The sequence below is a fragment of the Daucus carota genome, chromosome 6 (genome assembly GCF_001625215.2).
Source record: "Daucus carota subsp. sativus chromosome 6, DH1 v3.0, whole genome shotgun sequence".
In the NCBI taxonomy this organism is placed as follows: Eukaryota; Viridiplantae; Streptophyta; class Magnoliopsida; order Apiales; family Apiaceae; genus Daucus; species Daucus carota.
In genome coordinates, this window is record NC_030386.2 from 35,855,703 (window position 1) to 35,877,538 (window position 21,836).

The 21,836-nt window shown below is 36.7% G+C and overlaps 4 protein-coding genes across 8 annotated transcripts; 2 read left to right on the forward strand and 2 right to left on the reverse strand.

Moving 5' to 3' along the window:
• The first annotated feature begins 542 nt into the window (after window positions 1-542).
• Window positions 543-5,789, forward strand: LOC108227466 (cellulose synthase-like protein D3). 3 transcript variants are annotated; one of them, XM_017402613.2, is made up of 4 exons: window positions 543-795; window positions 1,382-2,278; window positions 2,944-3,751; window positions 3,859-5,789. In XM_017402613.2, the coding sequence occupies exons 2-4, from the start codon at window positions 1,413-1,415 to the stop codon at window positions 5,605-5,607; spliced, it is 3,423 nt and encodes a 1,140-aa protein (XP_017258102.1). In that variant the 5' UTR covers window positions 543-795; window positions 1,382-1,412; the 3' UTR covers window positions 5,608-5,789. The 3 variants fall into 3 exon arrangements, with proteins under 3 accessions (XP_017258102.1, XP_017258103.1, XP_063936601.1); XM_017402614.2 differs by having other exon boundaries at window positions 551-772; XM_064080531.1 differs by having other exon boundaries at window positions 551-766.
• Window positions 5,790-6,158: 369 nt separating this feature from the next.
• Window positions 6,159-10,524, forward strand: LOC108193048 (uncharacterized). The gene is made up of 8 exons (XM_017359613.2): window positions 6,159-6,681; window positions 6,976-7,071; window positions 7,846-7,956; window positions 8,031-8,340; window positions 8,601-8,691; window positions 8,897-9,227; window positions 9,435-9,583; window positions 9,873-10,524. Exons 1-8 carry the CDS (start codon window positions 6,391-6,393, stop codon window positions 10,375-10,377), a joined length of 1,884 nt encoding a protein of 627 aa, XP_017215102.1. The 5' UTR covers window positions 6,159-6,390; the 3' UTR covers window positions 10,378-10,524.
• A 1,711-nt stretch (window positions 10,525-12,235) lies between these two features.
• Window positions 12,236-18,888, reverse strand: LOC108227855 (pentatricopeptide repeat-containing protein At5g27270). Of its 3 annotated transcripts, none has more exons than XM_064079427.1 (8): window positions 18,182-18,879; window positions 16,297-17,701; window positions 15,511-15,822; window positions 14,888-14,992; window positions 14,704-14,791; window positions 14,373-14,494; window positions 13,702-13,766; window positions 12,236-13,276 (listed from the first exon to the last, which is right to left on the reverse strand). In XM_064079427.1, exons 1-8 carry the CDS (start codon window positions 18,707-18,709, stop codon window positions 12,719-12,721), a joined length of 3,183 nt encoding a protein of 1,060 aa, XP_063935497.1. In that variant the 5' UTR covers window positions 18,710-18,879; the 3' UTR covers window positions 12,236-12,718. The 3 variants fall into 3 exon arrangements, with proteins under 3 accessions (XP_063935497.1, XP_063935499.1, XP_063935498.1); XM_064079429.1 differs by having other exon boundaries at window positions 16,297-17,717; window positions 18,182-18,317; XM_064079428.1 differs by having other exon boundaries at window positions 13,156-13,293; window positions 18,182-18,888.
• Window positions 18,889-19,509: 621 nt separating this feature from the next.
• LOC108225360 (uncharacterized) lies at window positions 19,510-21,411 on the reverse strand. Its single transcript, XM_017400203.2, has 4 exons — window positions 21,157-21,411; window positions 20,940-21,006; window positions 20,523-20,609; window positions 19,510-19,694 (listed from the first exon to the last, which is right to left on the reverse strand). The coding sequence occupies exons 1-4, from the start codon at window positions 21,316-21,318 to the stop codon at window positions 19,630-19,632; spliced, it is 381 nt and encodes a 126-aa protein (XP_017255692.1). The 5' UTR covers window positions 21,319-21,411; the 3' UTR covers window positions 19,510-19,629.
• Between the last annotated feature and the right edge of the window lie 425 nt (window positions 21,412-21,836).

Below are 21,836 nucleotides of genomic sequence, written 5' to 3' on the forward strand. Positions count from 1 at the left end.
TGTTTAGTATTCACATCGGTATCTTTATAATTTGCTACGAGATTCTTAAAATGAATTAGCAATTCTCTAACCTTTACAAGCTATTACTTCTTTATATAACACCAACAATGTGTTTTCTTTATCTTGAACACTTACTAATTTAAATAATTAATAATTTTTAGTGATAACATTTTCCATCTCTAAACTCATTAATTAATAGAAATTCTAAATAAAACAGAAGAAAAGAAAATTGCTTAATATATAGTATTTGGGCAGGTAATGTGGCACCGATACATGCAAGAAGAGAATAACAATTAACAAGTCACGTTTAAAACAGAATCTGCCCATCCAGAAAAACACGATGCGCATGTAATGAAAATATAAGTATGCGTATTACAACTGTGATACCGCGTTAAACAAAAATTAAGTCAAAGAATTTTCGACTTGAAAACTATTTCCAAATTTGACTAAAACAACAAAAAGAAAATATAGAAAAGGAGAGGATAGTCATTCGACAGTGACCCAAATCTAAAATTGCAAAAATGCCAGTTGAGTTACAACTCATCACAAGTACAATACATACATTACATTCAAAAACCTTAATAATTTGAAACACACTACTGCAAACAGTAGCAGCACAAAAGCACAACTAAACTCAAACCCCAATTCAAATTCCTTATCTTTTCTTGTCTGAAACTCGCTCACATTTCACGTTCAAATTCAAATCTTGGTTCCAGTGGAACTCAGCGATACAATATTAATATATACAAGCACCAAGCAAGAGAAGGTGATTGTAAGTAACAGCTGCACTAAGAGGTATGCAAATCTTAATTAATCTCTCACACATTAAACATTTTCTGCAACGCACACGCTTTTCTTGCTGCTTCAGACACCCAGATTGTGAGATCTGATGTGGGTTTTGTGGGTATATGTTAAAATCTTTTTTGTATTACACAAGCCCTATTTTTTAGGGATTTTGTAATTTCTTGTTTTTTCTTGATGTCCTTCCTTTTTTTAGCTTGCTATATAGTTTAGTAGTGTGTATATTGTATATACATCGTTTCAGCTTCTGTATATATCTTTGAGAATTCACTTTTGGTAGTTTGGTGATGTAATGTAAAGTTTTTTTTTTTTTTTTTGGATTTGAATCTTTGCTTGGTTCTATCTTTTTCTACTTGGATCTTGATTTGATTCACTTGTGATTCCTCCACTTGTTTGTGTGAAGTTTGAATTTCTTTTGTGAAAGAGGTTTTCTTGAATCTGATTGTGTGATATGAGTGTATGGATATGTCTTGCTTTATGTTGGCTTTTTTACTTTTTATGATGAATACACTGTTGTTCAATTTTAGACCAAGGTGTTTAAGTTCAAGATTTTGACTTTAATGCTTGATGATTTATTCAGGATCTGGTAATTAACTTACAGCTAAGTCCTCATGGCATCGAAATCGTTCAAGGCGAGCCGGTTATCTATGTCATCAGGTGCAGATGAGTCCAATTCACAGCAGAATCCTTCGATGGCCCCCACTGTGACATTTGGAAGGAGAACTTCATCGGGACGCTATGTTAGCTATTCACGGGATGATCTTGATAGTGAACTTGGGAGCGATAGATTCACAAACTACACTGTACATATACCACCAACCCCAGACAATCAGCCGATGGATTCTATTCAACAAAAGGTTGAAGAGCAGTACGTCTCAAGTTCACTATTTACTGGTGGATTCAATAGTGTGACAAGGGCTCATCTAATGGACAAGGTGATTGAATCAGAATCAAACCATCCTCAGATGGCTGGTTCAAAAGGATCTTCATGTGCTGTTCCGGGGTGTGATGCTAAGGTAATGAGTGATGAGCGAGGGGTGGATATTCTTCCGTGTGAATGTGATTTTAAGATATGTAGGGACTGTTATCTGGATGCTGTAAAAAGTGGTGATAGCATCTGTCCCGGGTGCAAGGAACAGTATAAGGTGACTGATTTGAATGAGGTTGTGGACAATGGAAGGCCACTTCCCCTCCCACCTCCCCGGACAATGTCAAAAATGGAAAGGAGATTGTCATTGATGAAATCGACAAAGTCACAGCTAGTAAGGAGCCAGACAGGAGATTTTGATCACAATAGGTGGCTATTTGAAACAAGTGGAACCTATGGGTATGGGAATGCTATATGGCCAAAGGAAGGGGGAGGGTTTGTTAATGGAAACGGTGAAGAGGTAGCTGAACCGTCAGACTTGGTTAGTAAGCCCTGGAGGCCACTGACTCGCAAATTAAAAATTCCAGCTGCTATTATCAGTCCATATCGGTACATTCTCCATTTTCTTTCTATATATTCCACAAGATTGTAGAACTTGTTTTACATTATATGATCAGGTGGTGCCCACCAGATCTACTTATAGTAAACAATTCATGAAATATTGCAGATGGTTATTGAATTGATGGATGGATAATATATACTGCTTTACCATGTCAATATGTATTGTAGTTTCTATAATAGCTAATGTGCATGAGTGCATATAGTTTATGATTGTATGACTGAAAAAAACAAATAGCTATTATTTGCACTTCACTTTGCAAATATGTTGCATTCGTTTTTTATTATTATCCATTAGGAAACTTGTGGTCATTTATGATATATGTCCACTTGGTTTGCTGATTAGTTTTGAGGACAAACCCCACTGTTTGATCTGTCAAAAAGCTGCCTTCTTGTTATGTGACTCTGGATAACTACTTTTTACTGCAGTTTGTTTTCTCCAGATTGTAGAACTTTTAAATTCATCTTATATACACTTCACATGCTCCTGGATGGCATGTAACTTTTATACTTGACACAAATAATACTCAATTTATAAATTAATGTTGAAAATAATGTTGACTGTTTCTTTGTATTGACTTCACTTCTCAAATTTATCTACAAGTAGAGTAAGCATTTAGACTGATATCATAATGCCTGTCACTTATTGTCCGCAGCCTTTTGGTTTTGATTCGTATGGTTGTTCTTGGATTATTCTTGCAATGGAGGATTGCCCACCCAAACAATGATGCAATTTGGCTTTGGGGAATGTCTATAGTATGTGAATTATGGTTTGCTTTCTCATGGGTTCTTGATCAGTTGCCAAAGCTCTGCCCCATAAATCGTTCTACAGACCTTAAAGTCTTGGAAGAGAAGTTTGAAACATCTGGCCCAAATAATCCCACCGGAAAATCAGATCTTCCAGGCATTGATATCTTTGTCTCCACTGCAGATCCTGACAAAGAACCACCTCTTGTCACAGCAAACACCATACTGTCTATATTAGCTGCTGATTATCCAGTCGAAAAACTTGCATGCTATGTTTCTGATGATGGGGGTGCACTTTTGACTTTCGAGGCCATGGCAGAAGCTGCAAGTTTCGCAAACATGTGGGTACCTTTTTGCCGCAAACATAATATTGAGCCTAGAAACCCTGAATCTTACTTCAGTTTAAAAAGGGATCCGTACAAAAATAAGTTGCGCACTGATTTTGTCAAGGATCGTAGAAGAGTAAAACGCGAGTATGATGAATTTAAGGTCCGCATTAATGGGTTGCCAGATTCTATCCGCCGCAGGTCTGATGCCTATCATGCTCGGGAAGAAATCAAGGCAATGAAGCAACAGAGACAGAAGAGGGATGATGAGGTTGTGGAGAGCATCAAGATTCCAAAAGCTACATGGATGGCAGATGGAACCCATTGGCCAGGGACATGGTTAACCTCTTCTGCTGAACATGGTAGAGGTGATCATGCTGGTATAATACAGGTACAAGATTATTATTTTTGTATTACTATTAAAGTGAGCAGAAGTCAACAGGGTTGAAGCAATATAGTATGTAAATAGGAAATCCTAATGTCTAGACTACAATGCAGGTGATGTTGAAACCTCCTAGTGATGAGCCATTGCAAGGTACATCTGATGATGTTGGGATATTTGACCTGACTGAAGTTGATATCCGTCTCCCCATGCTTGTTTATGTTTCTCGTGAGAAACGCCCTGGCTATGATCATAACAAGAAAGCAGGGGCCATGAATGCCCTAGTTCGAGCCTCTGCAATCATGTCTAATGGCCCTTTCATTCTTAATCTTGATTGTGACCACTACATCTACAACTCCCAGGCCATGAAGGAAGGCATGTGTTTCATGATGGATAGAGGTGGGGATCGAATTTGTTATGTGCAGTTTCCCCAAAGATTTGAGGGCATTGATCCATCTGATCGTTATGCCAATCATAATACTGTTTTCTTTGATGGCAACATGCGGGCGCTTGATGGACTACAAGGTCCTGTCTATGTGGGAACTGGGTGTCTCTTCCGAAGAATTGCTCTATATGGCTTTGATCCACCTCGTGCAAAGGAACACAGCCCTGGTTGTTGCAGCTGCTGTTTTGGCCGTAAGAAGCGTTCTTCTAATAATTCAGAAGAGAACCGAGCTTTAAGGATGGGTGACTCGGATGATGACGACATGAATCTCTCCTTAGCTCCTAAGCAGTTTGGGAATTCTACTTTCCTCATTGATTCTATCCCAGTAGCAGAATTTCAAGGGCGTCCCCTTGCAGATCATCCTGCTGTGAAGAATGGACGGCCACCTGGTGCTCTTACCATTCCTCGTGAGCTTCTCGATGCATCCACTGTTGCAGAAGCAATCAGTGTCATTTCCTGCTGGTACGAGGATAAAACTGAGTGGGGAGAGCGTGTTGGATGGATCTATGGGTCTGTTACAGAAGATGTTGTCACAGGGTATAGAATGCACAACAGGGGATGGAGATCAATTTACTGTGTGACCAAAAGGGATGCTTTCCGTGGGACTGCCCCAATTAATCTGACAGATAGGCTACACCAGGTTCTTCGTTGGGCCACTGGCTCAGTTGAGATATTTTTCTCTCGTAACAATGCTCTCCTAGCCAGCCCCAAGATGAAGTTTTTACAAAGAATTGCATACCTCAATGTTGGAATCTACCCATTCACCTCCATCTTCCTTATTGTCTACTGTTTTCTTCCTGCACTTTCCCTTTTCTCCGGCCAGTTTATAGTTCAAACCCTCAATGTCACTTTCCTAGTCTACCTCTTAGCCATTACTATCACTCTTTGTTTGCTTGCTGTGCTTGAGGTGAAGTGGTCTGGCATTGAACTTGAAGAGTGGTGGAGGAATGAGCAGTTTTGGTTGATCGGAGGAACTAGTGCCCATTTGGCTGCTGTCCTTCAAGGGCTGCTCAAAGTAGTTGCTGGAATTGAAATATCTTTCACATTGACATCAAAATCCTCTGGTGATGAAGAAGACGATGACTTTGCTGATCTCTATCTAGTCAAATGGACCGCTCTCATGATCCCTCCTATCACAATTATGATGACTAATTTGATCGCCATAGCTGTTGGGATCAGCAGAACTATATACAGCACTATACCACAATGGAGTCGTCTACTAGGCGGGGTTTTCTTCAGTTTTTGGGTGTTGGCACATCTCTATCCTTTCGCCAAAGGACTAATGGGACGAAGGGGAAGAACACCCACCATCGTATTCGTCTGGTCAGGGCTTATCGCTATCACCATTTCACTTCTCTGGGTAGCAATCAATCCTCCAGAAGGAGCTAATGAGATTGGAGGCTCTTTCCAGTTTCCTTGAAAAGAATGTGCTTAGAATTCATCTGAACTATTTCTCAACAAGCCAGTTCTTTTTTACATCACTGTGCTGTAGTTTTTCTGGAGCTAAAACTTTGCTCATTGCTGTTTGATAGCATAGTTTATATCAAAGCATTACAAACAGGACAGAGCCTCTGCTTTTATAAGCATTTGTTATTTCATTTATGCTATTTATGTTATAACTTAATTTATATACACATTTGTTATCCAACTACCTTTTCAAAATTACTGTGATTTAAGATTCTGGAGTTTGTGGTAAACCTGGTACTCACAAGTCCTTTTTTAATGAGATTTTTTTAACTCAACTTGAAAATACGTGAACTCAAATTAATAATTAAAACTTCGACTAGGTAATTTTTTTTTCCTTAAAAAAAAAAACTAGGTGAGTTTTGAGTGTGTTTTTATTCATATTACTCAAGATTTCTGTCCCATATTTAAATTTATATATCAGTATCTTATATTTAATCAATAATTCAACATACATACCATTATTTGAAAATAAATAAATTAATATTTCAGTAAAAAAAGTTTTTTGCCCCCAAAACCCTACTAAACAAAAAGTACCAAAACCCTCGAAACTTTGTGTGCTAAGCCAACACTCACCAATACAATTTCTTTCTTTCTTTCTTCTTTCCCAAGCCTTTACCTCAATTACTAAAACCCTCCAAACCCCTTCTAACTAACACATTCATTAGGGTTTTACAATTTTCCCCCAATTTTTTTAAACCTAAAATTAGGGTTTTACATTTTCTTGCAATTAGCAAAAATGGTGAAAGGCTTGGCAACAGCAGGCTTGTTCTCTGCCCTAGCTTCTTCACTCAGCGTGCCCCATGTTTATGCTGATGGCCCTTTGAATTTCCCTTCTTTCAACTCTTCTCCGGCGCCGGCGCCGGGAGTTTCTTCGCCGGAGAAGCCGACGGAAAGTGAGGAGAAGCCGGCTCCTCCGCGGGTTCGAAATGATCATCCGCGGACGACGTCGGCTGGGTTCGATCCCGAGGCGTTGGAGAGAGGTGTAAAGGCTTTGAAGGAGATTAGTAGCTCTAATAGTGCCAAACAGGTCTTATGAATCTTGTTTGTATGTCAAGTTAGCTACTTTAATTGTATTTTAGTGAATGTTAGCAATTTAACTATATATGTGTTTGTGCATATTTGTATATTCGAGTAAAGTTAGCCCCTTTAATTGGTTTTGGGAGATAATTTGATGAGTTTTAATTTTTGATGATGTAGCATCAATTTGTTGGTCTGCAGGGTAATAGTGATGACAGTGTCGTTTTTGTCGTAGTATTGTTAAGTTGTGATTCGATAGTGGTGTTGTGTTATTGAAGTATAGTTGTCTTGTTGTGGTATTTAGGTATTTGAGTCGATGAAGAAGCAAGAAGAGACGAAGCAGAAAGCATTAGTTGCTAAACAAGCTGAATATAAGGCACTTCAAGCTCAGGCCGAAACTGTAAGTTTAAGTTGGTACACTATTACGTTTATCCTGTTCTTTTTCTGTAATGTAAGTTGGCAGATTTATGCGTTAAATATTTGAAGGACTGATCTGGATGTCTTCCGTTGACTGAATTGGGTTCTAAGATTAATCATTTTGCTTCAAACTGCCATGAAATGATTTATGTATGCAAGTATAATGTGCTTTGTTCAGTGGCTATCTAGTACAAGTTCTATCTCAAATGTGAAGTTCTTTTTGGCCTAAAGGAAGGTTTCTTAATTTCCCATATAATTGCAATTTTTTTTGTCCATTATAGACATGGTGATCTAGATTGGTTCCAACCTAGTAGCTATGTTCACTACAGGACCCATAAGCACTTTTGATTTCCAGGTCACAAGGAAACTTTTGTTCAATTTATTTTAAGATTGTGACAATGCCAGGACGGACTTATAGAAAAATGATCATAATGAATTATGCAAATAAAAGTTATTAGCCAACTACATTGGCAGCATATAGTATGTTGATCATTTTGACGTAGTGTTCTAGATGAAACTTTTTTCATACAACAGCTATCATACTATCATTACATTAACTTGTGGCTATTATTCCTTGCCTTGCACTTATCTCAATTGACTTAGTCATTTTATTCTTGGGCATCTATCTTTTGTTCAAATACGTGTTGTAGATTAATGAGTTGAGATTTTATGTACTTCGAGTGCATCCTTAAGGTACTAAAACCCATATTAGAGCCACTTTGCAGTACCATGTGATTTTAGTTTTGCTCTTTGACAGGAGAGGCAAAAGGTAATATATGAGGAGCAGAAAAACTTAGCTCAGCAGCAGGCTCAGATAAAGTCCCAGATGGCACGCTATGAGGATGAATTGGCAAGAAAGAGGATGCAGGCATGTTATTGTTGTTGTTTGAATCCATGAATGTTGCAGAGAGGCAACTGACTAAATTTCTAATTGTCATCTAGGCGGAAAATGAACATCATAGAACAAGAAATCAAGAGCTTGTAAAAATGCAAGAAGAATCATCTATCAGGCAGGAACAAGCTAGGCGGGCAACAGAGGAACAAATTCAGGCACAAAGACTACAAACAGAGAGGGAAAAGGCCGAGATAGAGAGGGAAACAATTAGGGTGAGGGCCATGGCAGAAGCAGAAGGAAGAGCCCATGAAGCGAAGCTTGCGGAAGATGTTAATAGGAGAATGCTAGTGGAGCGGGCAAGTGCGGAAAGAGATAAGTGGGTTGCTGCTATTAATACAGCTTTTGATCACATTGGAGGTACTTTCTTACACCTTTTCTTCCGAGGAGCCTGTATTTTAATCAATTAGCTGATTATGTGAATGTCTTTTCTCGTAGTCTGAGGCACTTTGCCTGTTGTTCCATATCTTTTAACAGGAAACCTTATTATACCGCACTATAATTTAATGAGTTGATCAGTCCCCTTACTTATCATTTAATTTACTTTTCCATTCCCTTGTATGAGTCTAATCTTATCATAAAGTTGTTCAAAAATCGACTTATCTTTCTTTTGCATTTAGGGGGTTTACGAGCCATATTGACTGATCAAAACAAGTTAGTTGTAGCTGTTGGGGGTGTGACAGCCCTTGCAGCAGGAATCTATACAACAAGGTATTATAATTATGCATAATAGGTGAACTTGTATCATTCAGTTTGTTCATATATTCGATGTTACGTTGTCTCTGTGGCCCATCCCTATCCAATAAAAGGGGAGTATGGATTAGAGACATCAGCAGAATTTTGGTTTTAACTAAATTATCTGTACCAGCCATATGTTTGGTCGCAATAAATTATGGAACTCTTTCTGTAATTGCAGAGAAGGGGCAAAGGTTATTTGGAGCTACGTGGACAGAATATTAGGACAACCATCACTGGTTAGAGAGTCTACCATCGGGAAATTCCCTTGGTCAGGCTCCTCACGTCGCTTTAGCACCCTCTTACGTGGAGGCAATAATGCCTCTACTACCAATAATGGGAATGGTTTTGGGGATGTCATTCTACATCCCTCTCTACAGAAAAGAATTCAGCAGTTGGCTAGTGCAACAGCCAATACTAAAGCCCATCAGGCACCATATCGAAATATGCTCTTTTTTGGTCCCCCGGGAACAGGAAAAACAATGGCTGCAAGAGAGTTAGCTCGCAAATCGGTATCAGATCTTAACTTGTGGTTTTTACGGGTGCTCAATTTTCATAGTGCTTTGAGATTTTATAGTTATCTGTCTTTGCAATGCCATTCCCTTTTTTTGAATTAACTTGTATATAGGATGCCAGTTCAGCTAAAACCAAGAAAAGGTTCAATGTGTTTGATTTTTCTACTTTGTACAGTATCTGATGTTGATTTGGGTTGTTTTCAGGGGCTTGATTATGCATTAATGACAGGTGGAGATGTTGCGCCACTTGGTTCTCAAGCTGTTACGAAGATACACCAGTTGTTTGATTGGGCAAAAAAGTCCAACAGAGGGTTACTACTCTTTATTGACGAAGCAGATGCATTTTTGTGCGAGTAAGTTGGTTAGAGCCTAGTTTTTTCAACAATTATATAGTTGCTCACATTAGTTTTATTTTATTGCATTTGATCCGATGAAAATGTGATTTTTGAAGTCAGATCTATATAGATAGTAAATTTTGCAAGAAATATTTTGTTAACATCAAATAAGTAAGTCTGTGATTGATATTGTGTCTATTTGCTATATATGGATATTTGATTAGTGGTATTCACTTGCCCCTGCACATATATTATAGTCGAAGATTGGAGCTTTCAATCATTTCAACTTGGTTTTGGCTTATTTCAGGCGGAACAAAACCTATATGAGTGAAGCCCAAAGAAGTGCACTCAATGCCCTCCTTTTCCGCACAGGTGATCAATCAAAAGACATAGTCCTTGCTCTGGCAACAAACCGTCCTGGCGATCTTGATTCAGCAGTTGCTGATCGTATTGATGAAGTCCTAGAATTTCCTTTGCCTGGGGAGGATGAAAGATTTAAGCTTCTTAAACTTTATTTGGACAAGTACATTGCACAAGCTGGGGCGAGGAAGCCAGGATTGTTCTCTAATTTGTTCAGAAAAGAACAGCAGAAGATAGAAATTAAGGACTTGACAGATGATATTTTGAAGGAAGCAGCAGCAAAAACAGACGGCTTTTCAGGAAGAGAAATAGCAAAGCTGATGGCTGGTGTTCAGGCTGCTGTTTACGGAAGTGAGAACTGTGTGCTTGACCCAAATCTCTTCCGTGAAGTCATAGATTATAAAGTTGCAGAGCATCAACAGAGAAAGAATCTTGCAGTGAAAAGTGCATGATTGATGATTGTTACTCTCATCGCTTTTTCAGGAATTTTGGGTCTGAATCAAGAGATTGGAGCAAATGAACTAATCATTTGTATCATACAACATTATTTATCGGCTGATCTATATTCAAGAGAATATGCATACTTCTTTTCTGGGTTTGAGTAATGCTAATTTCGTCCTAACTGTATCAGTTAATCAGTTAATAAATACGAGGAACTGATGAACAAGTTGATTTTGTGTATTATCATTACACCACGCAAGTGTGTCCTAGTTCCTTAATTATTATGCCTTCACTACTTGACAACAAGTGGTGTTTGTCTTGCTCATCAACAAAAGATGAAGAAATAAATAAAAAAAAATATTTAAATTCATATTCAAAGATATGCACTTAAAAATTAGTTGAATTTAGAATTTTGTACTTAAATTAGTTAAATTCATAAGTATTAAATATAATATGATTAAATTAGTTAAATTCATAAGTATCAATTATATTATGATGTACTTCAAAATTATATATTTTCTACCTGAAAATTAGTTAAATTCAATACCTGAAAATCAGTTAAATTCGTATATAAAGATGTTAGTATATTAGTTAAATTAGTATACAAAGATAAGATGACATTTGAAAATAGTTGAATTTAAAATAAAATTTAAAACAATAGATCAAAGACATTGTACTATTTTGAAATCATTACATATAAAAACAACATTCTAAATATTATTACATGTAATTAATTGAAAATAGAATGTTAGAAAAGTTATTTCAATCATTCATGATAAAGGGTATGGTCGACTGGAGAATTTCTAAATATTATTACATGTAATTCATTGAAAATAGAATGTTAGAAAAGTTATTTCAATCATTCATGATAAAGGGGATGATCGACTGGAGAATGAGCAGTGTACTTAACCCAATCAACCTAATCGAATAAACAACTTAAGAAAAAAACTTAAATAATTTTCTCCAATTTCTCTTTCAAAAATCTTTAGCATACATGGAAAAAATAATGATGAGAGATGCTTATCATTTACCCTGCGACATACATAGAAACCACAATTTTGTTTAATATTTGTAACACTCAATCACGTCTTTCTAACTTAGGCGAATTCATTCAGGTTCTCTTGTCACGATACTGGTGCGTCAGTAATAGTTCATTAATTTTTAATTTTCATAATGTTTAGCGATAAAAAGGTGCAGCATGCGCATGATTCCTATAACATACTCTATATTCATAATAATTTTAGATAATCATACTTTTTATATCAAAATTAATATATAATTAATATATAATTAATATATTGTACTTTTAAACAGTACTTATTATAACATATAAGTAATAATTTGTGATTCCGATACCATTTTTGATTGATAATATGATTTTATAACTTGTTTTAAAAAAAAAAAATCTGAATAAAAATCTAATATTAGGTGAAAATATTGCCTCTGATTTGATTTTTAATTTAGTAATAATATTGACAGATATTATTAATAATAAATAATATATATAATTCTTTTGGTAAGGTTTATTAGAATAATAATTAATCAGCCAACATGTTACCTTTAGTTTGATTTAATTTAGTAATAGTATTGATAATCTAATTATTTTAATAAGGTTTATTCAAAAAAAAATATCAATCTAGACTGAATTACCTATCACTCTAAAACCAAATTATGTTTGTTATTGTGAACATCATTTGATTTTTCTTATAGATCTTATAAGCTCAAAACTAATATGTTACATTTAGGATGTTTATCTGTGCAAAAATAATAACAATAATTTAACAGCTATAATACCAGGCTAAATGATCTTCTAACCTGTAAATGTAATTGCATTTGCGGGAGGTTAAATAGTGATCTTATGTACTGAAATAAAATTAAACAATACTTTCCTCATTCAAAAGAACAACTAGCTCAAGTAATCCTGTCCTGACTCTTCTAAATGTGCAAAAAATCTGGTGGCAGTAGTCTCTGCAGCAGTAGAGCACCTAGAAAAAAGCAATGTATACAGGTTCAACGGTTCTGCAATCAAGCAATGCGGCAATTCACCAACAGCGATGAGGTTATAATGTTTATGTATCACCCAGAGCCAAAGGTCATCATTTTGAGCCTATGGCTAGCCCAGTTCCATTACAAAAGTTAATGGAGATTGTCGAATTTTGCGTGTTTAAGAAGCACCTCTTCTCTTCATAGACGTGTGAAGGTTGGAAAGGCCGTCACTGACCACCTCTTCCCAGCATGCCTTCATATCTGCTAATTCCTTTTCTCAGCATATCTTTGGTTTTGCAATAGCGTTGTAATCATTACTGCCTCACCAGTATTATATAGATGAGAGGTGGCACTGATTTTGACAGACTAGATACTCTGAGCTTTTGATCCAACTACAAGATTATCGAGGAAAGAAATTCCCAAACTCTTCATAGACTTTAGAATGTCTTCAGATTTAGGTTCCATGCCAACTGACTGGTACAAATGAACAGCTGCGCTCATAATAAACCTGTCTGGTTCAACTAAACCAGTAATCTTTTCATAGAAAGAGATGCCTTCTTCCACGTGTCCATAGTCCATGTAAGCTCCAAGTAAAGCTCTGTAGCATGCAAGCTCAGGAATTAATCCAGCGCCTAAAATTTCTTCAAATACCATTGCAGCTTCCTTTGTCCTGCCCGTTTTTGCAAAGGCGTGTAGTAAGAGGTTAAAGTGAGCACAGGAAGGGGATATTCCATTCTTCCTCATTAATCTTATAGTTTCCTCTGCTTGAGAGTATTTAAGTCCCTTTGTATAAGCTCGAATAAGGGCAAGGTAAGTGAAGGAGTCTGGTGAGCAACCATCTCTTTGCATGGTTTCAAAAAGCTCTTCTGCTTCATGATGAAGTGTTGCAGTAGAATACACATTCATCATAATATTGTAACTCACCTACATTAAGAGATTACCTATGCTTTTATATAATCTTAGTTTATCAACCATCGAGAGCACAGATAAATATTATGCTACCATTTATAGATTAAAAGACTAAAATGCATTAGCTAATGAAAAAACAATGTATTACTACCATGCATGCCACTTCTATGTAATATTTCAAGAACTCATTTAATATATTTAATCAGCTTCAACCTCTGGACTTGTATCTATCATTTTTGATGTACCGTTGAGTTTGTAGATATTAAATATTTAAAATATATTGTTATTTAGGTTTTGTGAATCTGTACATAATTGACCTGGTACCAGAACTGATGGCTCTAAAGATGTATATGTAATCTACCTACACACACACATAATATATGGTAGTTTTTCTTCTTTAGAGTTTAGACCATAAACTCTGGCACAATTCATACACATACCTGCCCAGGTTTTATTCCTTCTTCTCGCATTTTTCTAAATAGAAGGGATGCTTCATCACTTTTACCTGCAAAGAAGATAAAATCAAATTTCTTGGTATTTACAACAGATCGTAACAAAAATCTTTTACTAAAAAACCACAGCTGAACAAAGAACTCTCCATGCCTATGATTGTTTAACTGGTAATAAGTGGTCCTTATAACTCTAAAAGCCCAGTACAGCCCAGCAAGATAATAGATGTTACTCCTTATGTTCCATTTTTATTGTCCCTGTACCAATTTTGCGTGTCCCAAAAGTAATGTCCAGATATAATAATTTAATAAAAGAAATCCTCTAATACCACCAAACAATTTTAATTATTAATGCAAATTGAAATTGATTAGTAATTTTATTAAGGGGTAAATTTGAGGAAAAGATATTTTTTAGGAAGTTGTCAATTTATTTAGTTTTATGAAATGAATGGTGGATTTTTACAGGGGGGCAATAAAAAAGGGACGGAGGGAGTACTAGACAGTAATATAGTCATCTCGAATCTACCTTGACCTCAATTTGCTTATATAGAAACTCATGTCAGACACTGAAAGTATAACTATCAGGAAAAAAGGCATTTAATGTATGATATGGGTGTAGTTTAATACATGTATATTTTGATGGACCAAGTGAGTAACTTTACCAGCTTTTCCATAATAGCATATCATATTAGTGTATGCTTTCTCATCCAAAGCCACCCCCCTACTTTGAGCCATCTTAAATACCTCCACGGCTTTATCCAGATTTCGACCACGTCCATGCACACTGCACACAACATACACTGCTGCGTCAATTGCAAACGAGTATATTATGAACTATCTTCTTGATTGAACATTCTATTAAGGGTGACAAAGGCAGACAGACACCTCTTCTTCACATGCAAAATAAGTTTATTAACAAACCCAACCGCACTAGACAAGTTCTGCACTATGACTCCAGGCCACAGAATTCAACCATGAAGGTCAAGGTTTTACCTGATCATGGTGTTATATGTATGAATTGATGGAACAACGCCCAGAGAGAGCATGTGCTCATAAATGCTAGCTGCAAAATGCAATCTACCTGTGCACATTAAATTGGTCCACGTGTTAATCCAGCTTTATCCTCTCCTAATTTCCTCATAAGATACAAAATTAAAAAAGGAAAGATGGATGTAACCTGCATCTAGCATCGCTTTGATGAAGGTATTGTACGCTACAGTATCAAGCTCCATATTATTACGAAAGCAGTCACGAATAACGTTCTCTGCTAGTCTATATTTACCTGTAAAAGGTTTCGTAATGTTATAGTAAACATATAAATAAAATATGTGTCATTTAGAACTAATAGCACTGATAAACCTTTTATGCATTCACGTGAGCCCTACCCATTTCTGATAAGCCCGTATAATCATCACCACGTGAGATTTGAGATTACAGATGTTAGTCTTTGGTGTCAATTTCAAAAATACAAATAAGCTTCAAGCTACTCAAGTAAGCTCTTATAGATCACAAAGTGGTGCAGTAGGGGTCCATACATCGTAAAGAATCAATTGACTGATAGTGTTAATGGGTCACTGATGTTGTTTTTTGTAAGCTTAGAAATCAATGATTGAAGAATATAATGACTTGTTCACTAAGGACTGAGGGTCGCCCTGCGGACATTAAGACTACAGAAGACAAATAACAGGAAGGGACTTCTTATATACATCTATAATCTTGAAGTTATAAGTAACAGATTTCCGTATACTCAAGTTGAACATAAATATACAAACTGTAGATGCACCATTCTTAGTTCCTTACCACAGTCAGTCAAAACATTCACAAGCATGCTGATGGCTACAGCACCTAAATCATGGCCTTTTACAGTCTCTTCTCTGAAAAATAGGTATGCTTCCTCTGATGTTCCACACTTGGCATACGCATCAATCATTGAACTGTATAAAAGTTTTCTAGCTTTAGATGAATCTGCCACTGCTGCAAAGACTTCTTGTGCTTGTTTCAGCTTCCGTTGCTTTCCATACAAACTTATCATAGATGCACTTGCAACATCCTCCGGGGTGTAACCAAGCTTCAGTAGTAAGGCATGCAGGCATTCCGCTTTTGATGCGTCTCCTGTATACATACCCATTTCAGATATCTAAAGTATATCATAGTATCTGCACGTTTCCCTGCAATTTTAGCAAGATCCTTGAAGAAATTATAATGGGAACACTTTTAACTTTTACGTAAGACTTTTTTTTGTTACTGACCTGCCCTGCCTTGGTATTATAAGTATTGGAGTTTTTCTTTTAATAGTATTTGTGTTATTGTTGGTTAAAACTTAAAACTTGGTATATCGAGTAATATAGTTATTACTTATATCTATTTTGAATTCATAACATATATAGATTAACAGCTATTATTTTTCATATATGAACGTTTCGGACGCCACAAAGCCATATTGTTGTGAAGGTCCTCAGGCACTGCAGCTCGCCTGGGCACCATAACAACCTTGGGAATCAGCCAAAAATATCTGCTAATATTTTAATTGTGAAAAAGAAAATGATGGAACACTAAATAAACTATCAGATTCATGTGCATTCTTGCCTTCTTTAATAAAATTGATGATGAGTTGGCTAGCAACTGTCAAGCCATTAGGAGTGTTGAGCAGAAATTTGAGTTTTTCTTCTATTCCACTGCCATTGCCATCTGCCATATACAAACTAAGCATCATCCCAAAAGCCATTGTACCATGTGCATCCAAGGGCTCAAAAGAATCATCACCATCAGGCAATACAGATTCACCATGCATAACCAGGGAAATTGTTTGTATAAATTTATTGTTCCTAAAAGATTCAATTGTATTTAAATCATCAATCAACTGTTCTGCATCCTTCAACATATTCTCCTGGCAATATAACTTAATGACTGTCTTTAGAAGCTCCTCATCGAAATTTACCCCATCTTTCCTTACCTGAACAATAAAACTTTTTGCCTTGTCAATCAAACTTAGTTTCATATACAAGCTGAGCATGTCTTTACAGGAACGAGCATCAGGAATCCCAGTCTTTGCCAGAGCTTGAAATGTACCCTCAGCAGCTGCTACATCTTCTTTCATAACATTGCATTGCAATAAGACAATGAAAGCAAATCTTGAAAACAATATGTTTTTAGCACGCATTTCTTCCATAATACGCAAAGCTTCCTCAAAGTTTCCTGAATTAAGATGGACTTGTGTCATTGTTATATATGTTTTCTCATCAGTAAGTAAACCCAGTGTCTTAATCTCTCGGAAAGTTTTTTGAGCATCCTCGTATAGACCAAGTTTCCCATATATCCTAATTAGTAAGCCATAGATAACCTCATCTGCAGCTATTTTATACTTTCCCATTTCCAAAAAAAGGGAAAGAGCTCTAGAATAGTCCCTGTTTCTGTAGTGAAGGGCCAAAAGTGATGCACATGTGAAATTACTTGGTACTATGCCATGTGATCTCATGCTCCTATATAGTCTAAGTGTTTCATCCGTGTCACCCCTTTTGGCACTTAAACTTATTAGGAGGCTGTAAGTTACCTCCTCTGGTATAAAACTTAATTTTATCATCTCCCTGTAAGTTTCAAAGGCTTGCTCGGCTTGACCTTGTTTCACAAATGAGCTTATTACTACTGTATAAGTAAACTCATTTGGCACTACCCCCGTATCAACCATCTGCCTCCACAACTCTGTGACATTAACATGGAGTGACTTTTTCTGCAGAGATGAAAGCATGAAATTGTAAACCGCAATGGTAAGAGATATCCCTCGTTCACGTACAGCAGAGTAAAATGACTCCATAGCCTTGTGACGTCCCCATCTAGCATATGCACAGAGCATGGTACCACAAGCAACTTCATCAGGCTCGCACCCTGATTCAAGCATCTCCAAGAAGGTCTCTTCTGCAAGCTTTATTTTCCCGACTTGGCCATACATACGTATCACAATTGTGTAGACAATAACACTAGGTCGGTAGCTTAACTGTTCAAGCACAATTCTAATATTACACCAAATTAATATTGTATATCGTTGATATAACTTGAGAATAAATAAGATGTCACCTATTATTCAAATTAAAGACTTAAAAAAGGCGATATCACAATCCCAATTTTAAATAAAGAAGATGTGTACTGTGTAGAGTATTAATTCAGACCTTTAACCCAACTTTATCATGTTACCTACATAGTGCAGTATTTGTGTTTCCTATATATCTTACTCTAGAAAATTGTTCAAAATATACAGTCAAATCTCAATAAACGAGATTAAATACACTATTATGTTCAAAATTCCAATAAATTAATTATAGAACACCGCAGTACACAAAACAAGACCCACAATTCAAAATCACCACCCCATGTAAAAATCATCATAATGTAAAACAACAACAATATCAAATATCTTAATCAGTTACATAATTACAGTAATATAACTGTAAACATACAACACGGAAACGAAACAAACCTGCAATTTCATCCACCCGAAAAAATCCCTCACTTGCCTCCACCCCTTCTGCTCCTTCAACACAGTACACATTTCCCTAAAACTCAACACACTAACAAATCCCGCCATCACAACCCTCATATCATACTCCCCTTCCCCTCTCCCAGCCAAACTCCTAACCCGCTTTATCGCAGCCACGACATGCTTCCCATACAAATGCCCATTCCTATCATCCTCCAAATAGGCCACCATTTGCTCCGGAGACCTCTTGATCCACCTGGGCGTTTGAGCATTGGACCCCTGGTTCCTCCTCAGAGTGCTCAAGTACTGGGCCTTGCTCTTGATTATGCGACGGGCGTTGTCGTCGGAGAGGTTGTTCTTGGGGTTCTTGGACTTGGGCTTGGGCTTGTTGATGGAGTTGCCGTCGCTTAAGGACCATGGGTCTGGAGAGATGGCGGAGCAGGAGATTGTGGGCTTTGGGGGTTTGGGTTTTGATGGGGTTTGGGAGAAGGGGAGGGGGGAGATGAAGGAGGATTTTAGAGCTTCCATTTAAGGGCGTGTTTGGATGGGTGTGTTTTATTGTTATTGAGATTAAATTAAAGTGAAGAGGAAGAAGACATTGAGGGAGAAAGAAGAAGAAGATAATGAAGTATCAGTGTCTGGATTTTTGGAAGATGAGTGTTTGATGAAAAAGACCAATGATATTTCTGGGATTTTTTTTTTCCTTTTCATTTTTAAAGAGAGAATTTTGTTTATTTAAGACATGAAATTGTGAAAATCGATTCTTGAAAGAATTGTTTTATCAGTCTCTGAAAATAGTTTTTTGCTTTTTAACACTAGTTTATGCATTGGTAATTTCCTTAAAAAAAAGTAATTTATTTTATAAATTATTGTCTAAATATATATTATAAATAAAAATTACAGATACTATATGAAAATCCTCAATTTTATTAAGATATTCCCATCAAAATATGAATATACATAATCTTTTATTATATGAGGATAATATATCTCGTCAAGACACAACATTTTACCTATGTTTTATTTATTTTATATGTTGCCATTGTTTTGATAAACATTTATATTTTATAGTGTTGCAAATGATAGCAATTTTTAAGCAGCATTTTCATGTACTGTATTCTGTTTTGTTAATCTGATTTCTGTTTGCTTCAAACCTTTTTTCAGAAACAAAGTCAATTGTCAAACACTGCAATTAAAAAAATAGTAATAAAACTGTTTCCTCTTAAAAAGTAGTCTAAAACCTGTTTTTAGTTTTTCAAGTCAAAACATGTTCTATTGTAGTTGGCTTCCTAACAGAAGCACATGAAAGTTAGATAATGCACTAAGGGTAAGGAAAAAAAAAGTCTCCATTGACTTCAAAACTGGACTGATAGCACATTGTGGATTGATATAAATACAGCAAATTCTAGTTTTACATGATTTTCTTCTTCCCATCTTTATGTTCCCCGTCACTCAAACTCCATAACATCAACTGCAGCCTTTTCTGCCGATTTTTCTGATTTTCCTTTCTTCCCTGCATGGTGATTAATTGTTGTACTTAGCAATAACAATAATAATCATTGCCGTTGCAAAAACTTGTTATAAATTAGATACACAAAAATTTATAATCATTCCATTTTTTAAACAAAAGAGAGTGGCTCAGCGCAGGGATTAACATGGCAGTATGGTGTCAATCCTCAGATCATTGATTTAGTTTTTACTACTAATAAGCAAGAACTGAAGATAACCTCATCCTTCAGTACAAAGGAAGACAAATGTTATTAAGCCTAGTGCCAAACTACACAAGAGTGGACACGCGGGATCATGCTTTTAACCTGAACTCCGCATATAAAGCTGCCAAGAATGGAAGCATACACTTACACATCATAGTGAAGGTATAGCTCTGTGTTCCTGTTTAAAGATGTACTGAAAATAATTTAAGTGTTGTTTACAGAAACCGCAACCAATCAATTTAACATCCTCCCAAACTTGCACAGGATACACTAATTTAGCATCTGCTAGCATAGATCATATACTGATTCATAATTGCCTAAAAGCTATCTCGGCTACTGCATGTGCTAGTTACAATCTCTTCCAACTTTACTCAGCTCCCCCCCCCCCCCCCCCCCTCTCCCCCCCTCTCTCCTCCCATTGTAACTACATGCTCATCCATCACTACCTTCCATCCAACAACAACAAATCTTCACATTGAGTGAATCATCAAGAAACACGCATTGATTATCGAGTGACGCATTAAGGCCAATACTAGCATAATCCCCCTCGAGCTCATAGTTACAGATAACATTATGTTGGATAGAAAAATACTGCTCTAGTGTAACAAAAGATAAATAACTTTATCTACCTTTCTTCTGTGACCGTTTGGATTTAACCTTCAAACTCTTCTTCACACTGAATGCTAGCGGAGCCTTGCTTACATTTTCGGATGTACCTGATGAACAAATAAATGCAAAGCATTGTCAATTCATACTGAGATTAAGGATTATACCACGCCAATTAAAAAAAAAACTTATTAGTCCTTAGTCACACGTTTATTTCTTGGTTTCATTGGCCATTTCAAAGTTTCTCAATTCCATTTAAATTCAAAGTTTGACCTAAGATTGTCATTGAGTGATGTATATGTATATATTAGAATCCAATTCAATGGAAAACTCTGGCCAAAATATCACAACTCTCCCTGCTACAAAAGTGCCTTACCCGCATTATCACGTAAATATATATATATGTTAATCACTAACAAGCATATTACATAAGTGTGTACCTTCAGCAACAGCCATCTCAACATCTTCCATTGTAATAAGACCCTTTGCAATAGCATCCTTCTGGTCCTGTTTCACTCATTCCTAGAACATTAGCATACATATACACGCGTGTGGTGGGGGAGACAGGGGGAGAGAGAGGGGGAGGGAGAGAGAGAGGGAGGGAGGGAGGGGTGGAGGGAGAGAGAGGGGGAGAGAGAGGGAGGGGGGAGAGAGTACCCTGCGCCATTTTTTAAAGAGCTTGCGCTTTCGCTTGCCAGAGATAGGGATAGTTGGGGCCCTCAGCTTAAGTTTACCGGTCACGGGATCGCCGTGTTTGGCTCTTTTATGGTCGGCAATAGCTGCTCTTCTTCTCCTCTGGACCACGTTGAAAGCCGCCATCTCTTCACTGTCCCCCCAATTTTCCAACAAAACCCTAGTTGATTGTGTTATTTTAAACCCTAGCTGATTCTCATCAACTTATATGTATGTTATGTTATATTAACCCGGCCCGGATCCGAGGAGTGGACAAAAACTAACTGCAGTTCAGATGCCTATCTTCCATCCAAAAACAATATTTTACCGATTGGATAGCCTAAATGGTGGGTTTATTCTATGTTGTCCCGAGAGATCTGGGTTCGACTCTGGCTATAGATACTAATTTGTAAGGTATATAAATTTGCATTGTCAACAAGGAAACAATATTTTACCCATACTTTTTGACTCAAATCGGACCTCATAATTTTACATTACAAGAATGATATGCAACCCCCTTCGTTAATGGTCGTGTAACTTCTTACCACCGCCGTTAAAAAACTCCTTTTACCTTTTTTTAGCTGCACATTTGGTTTTGTATCGATCAAATTTGACCAAAGTTTGACCGAAAAGTATTGATATTTTATCAATTGATAAAATAAAAA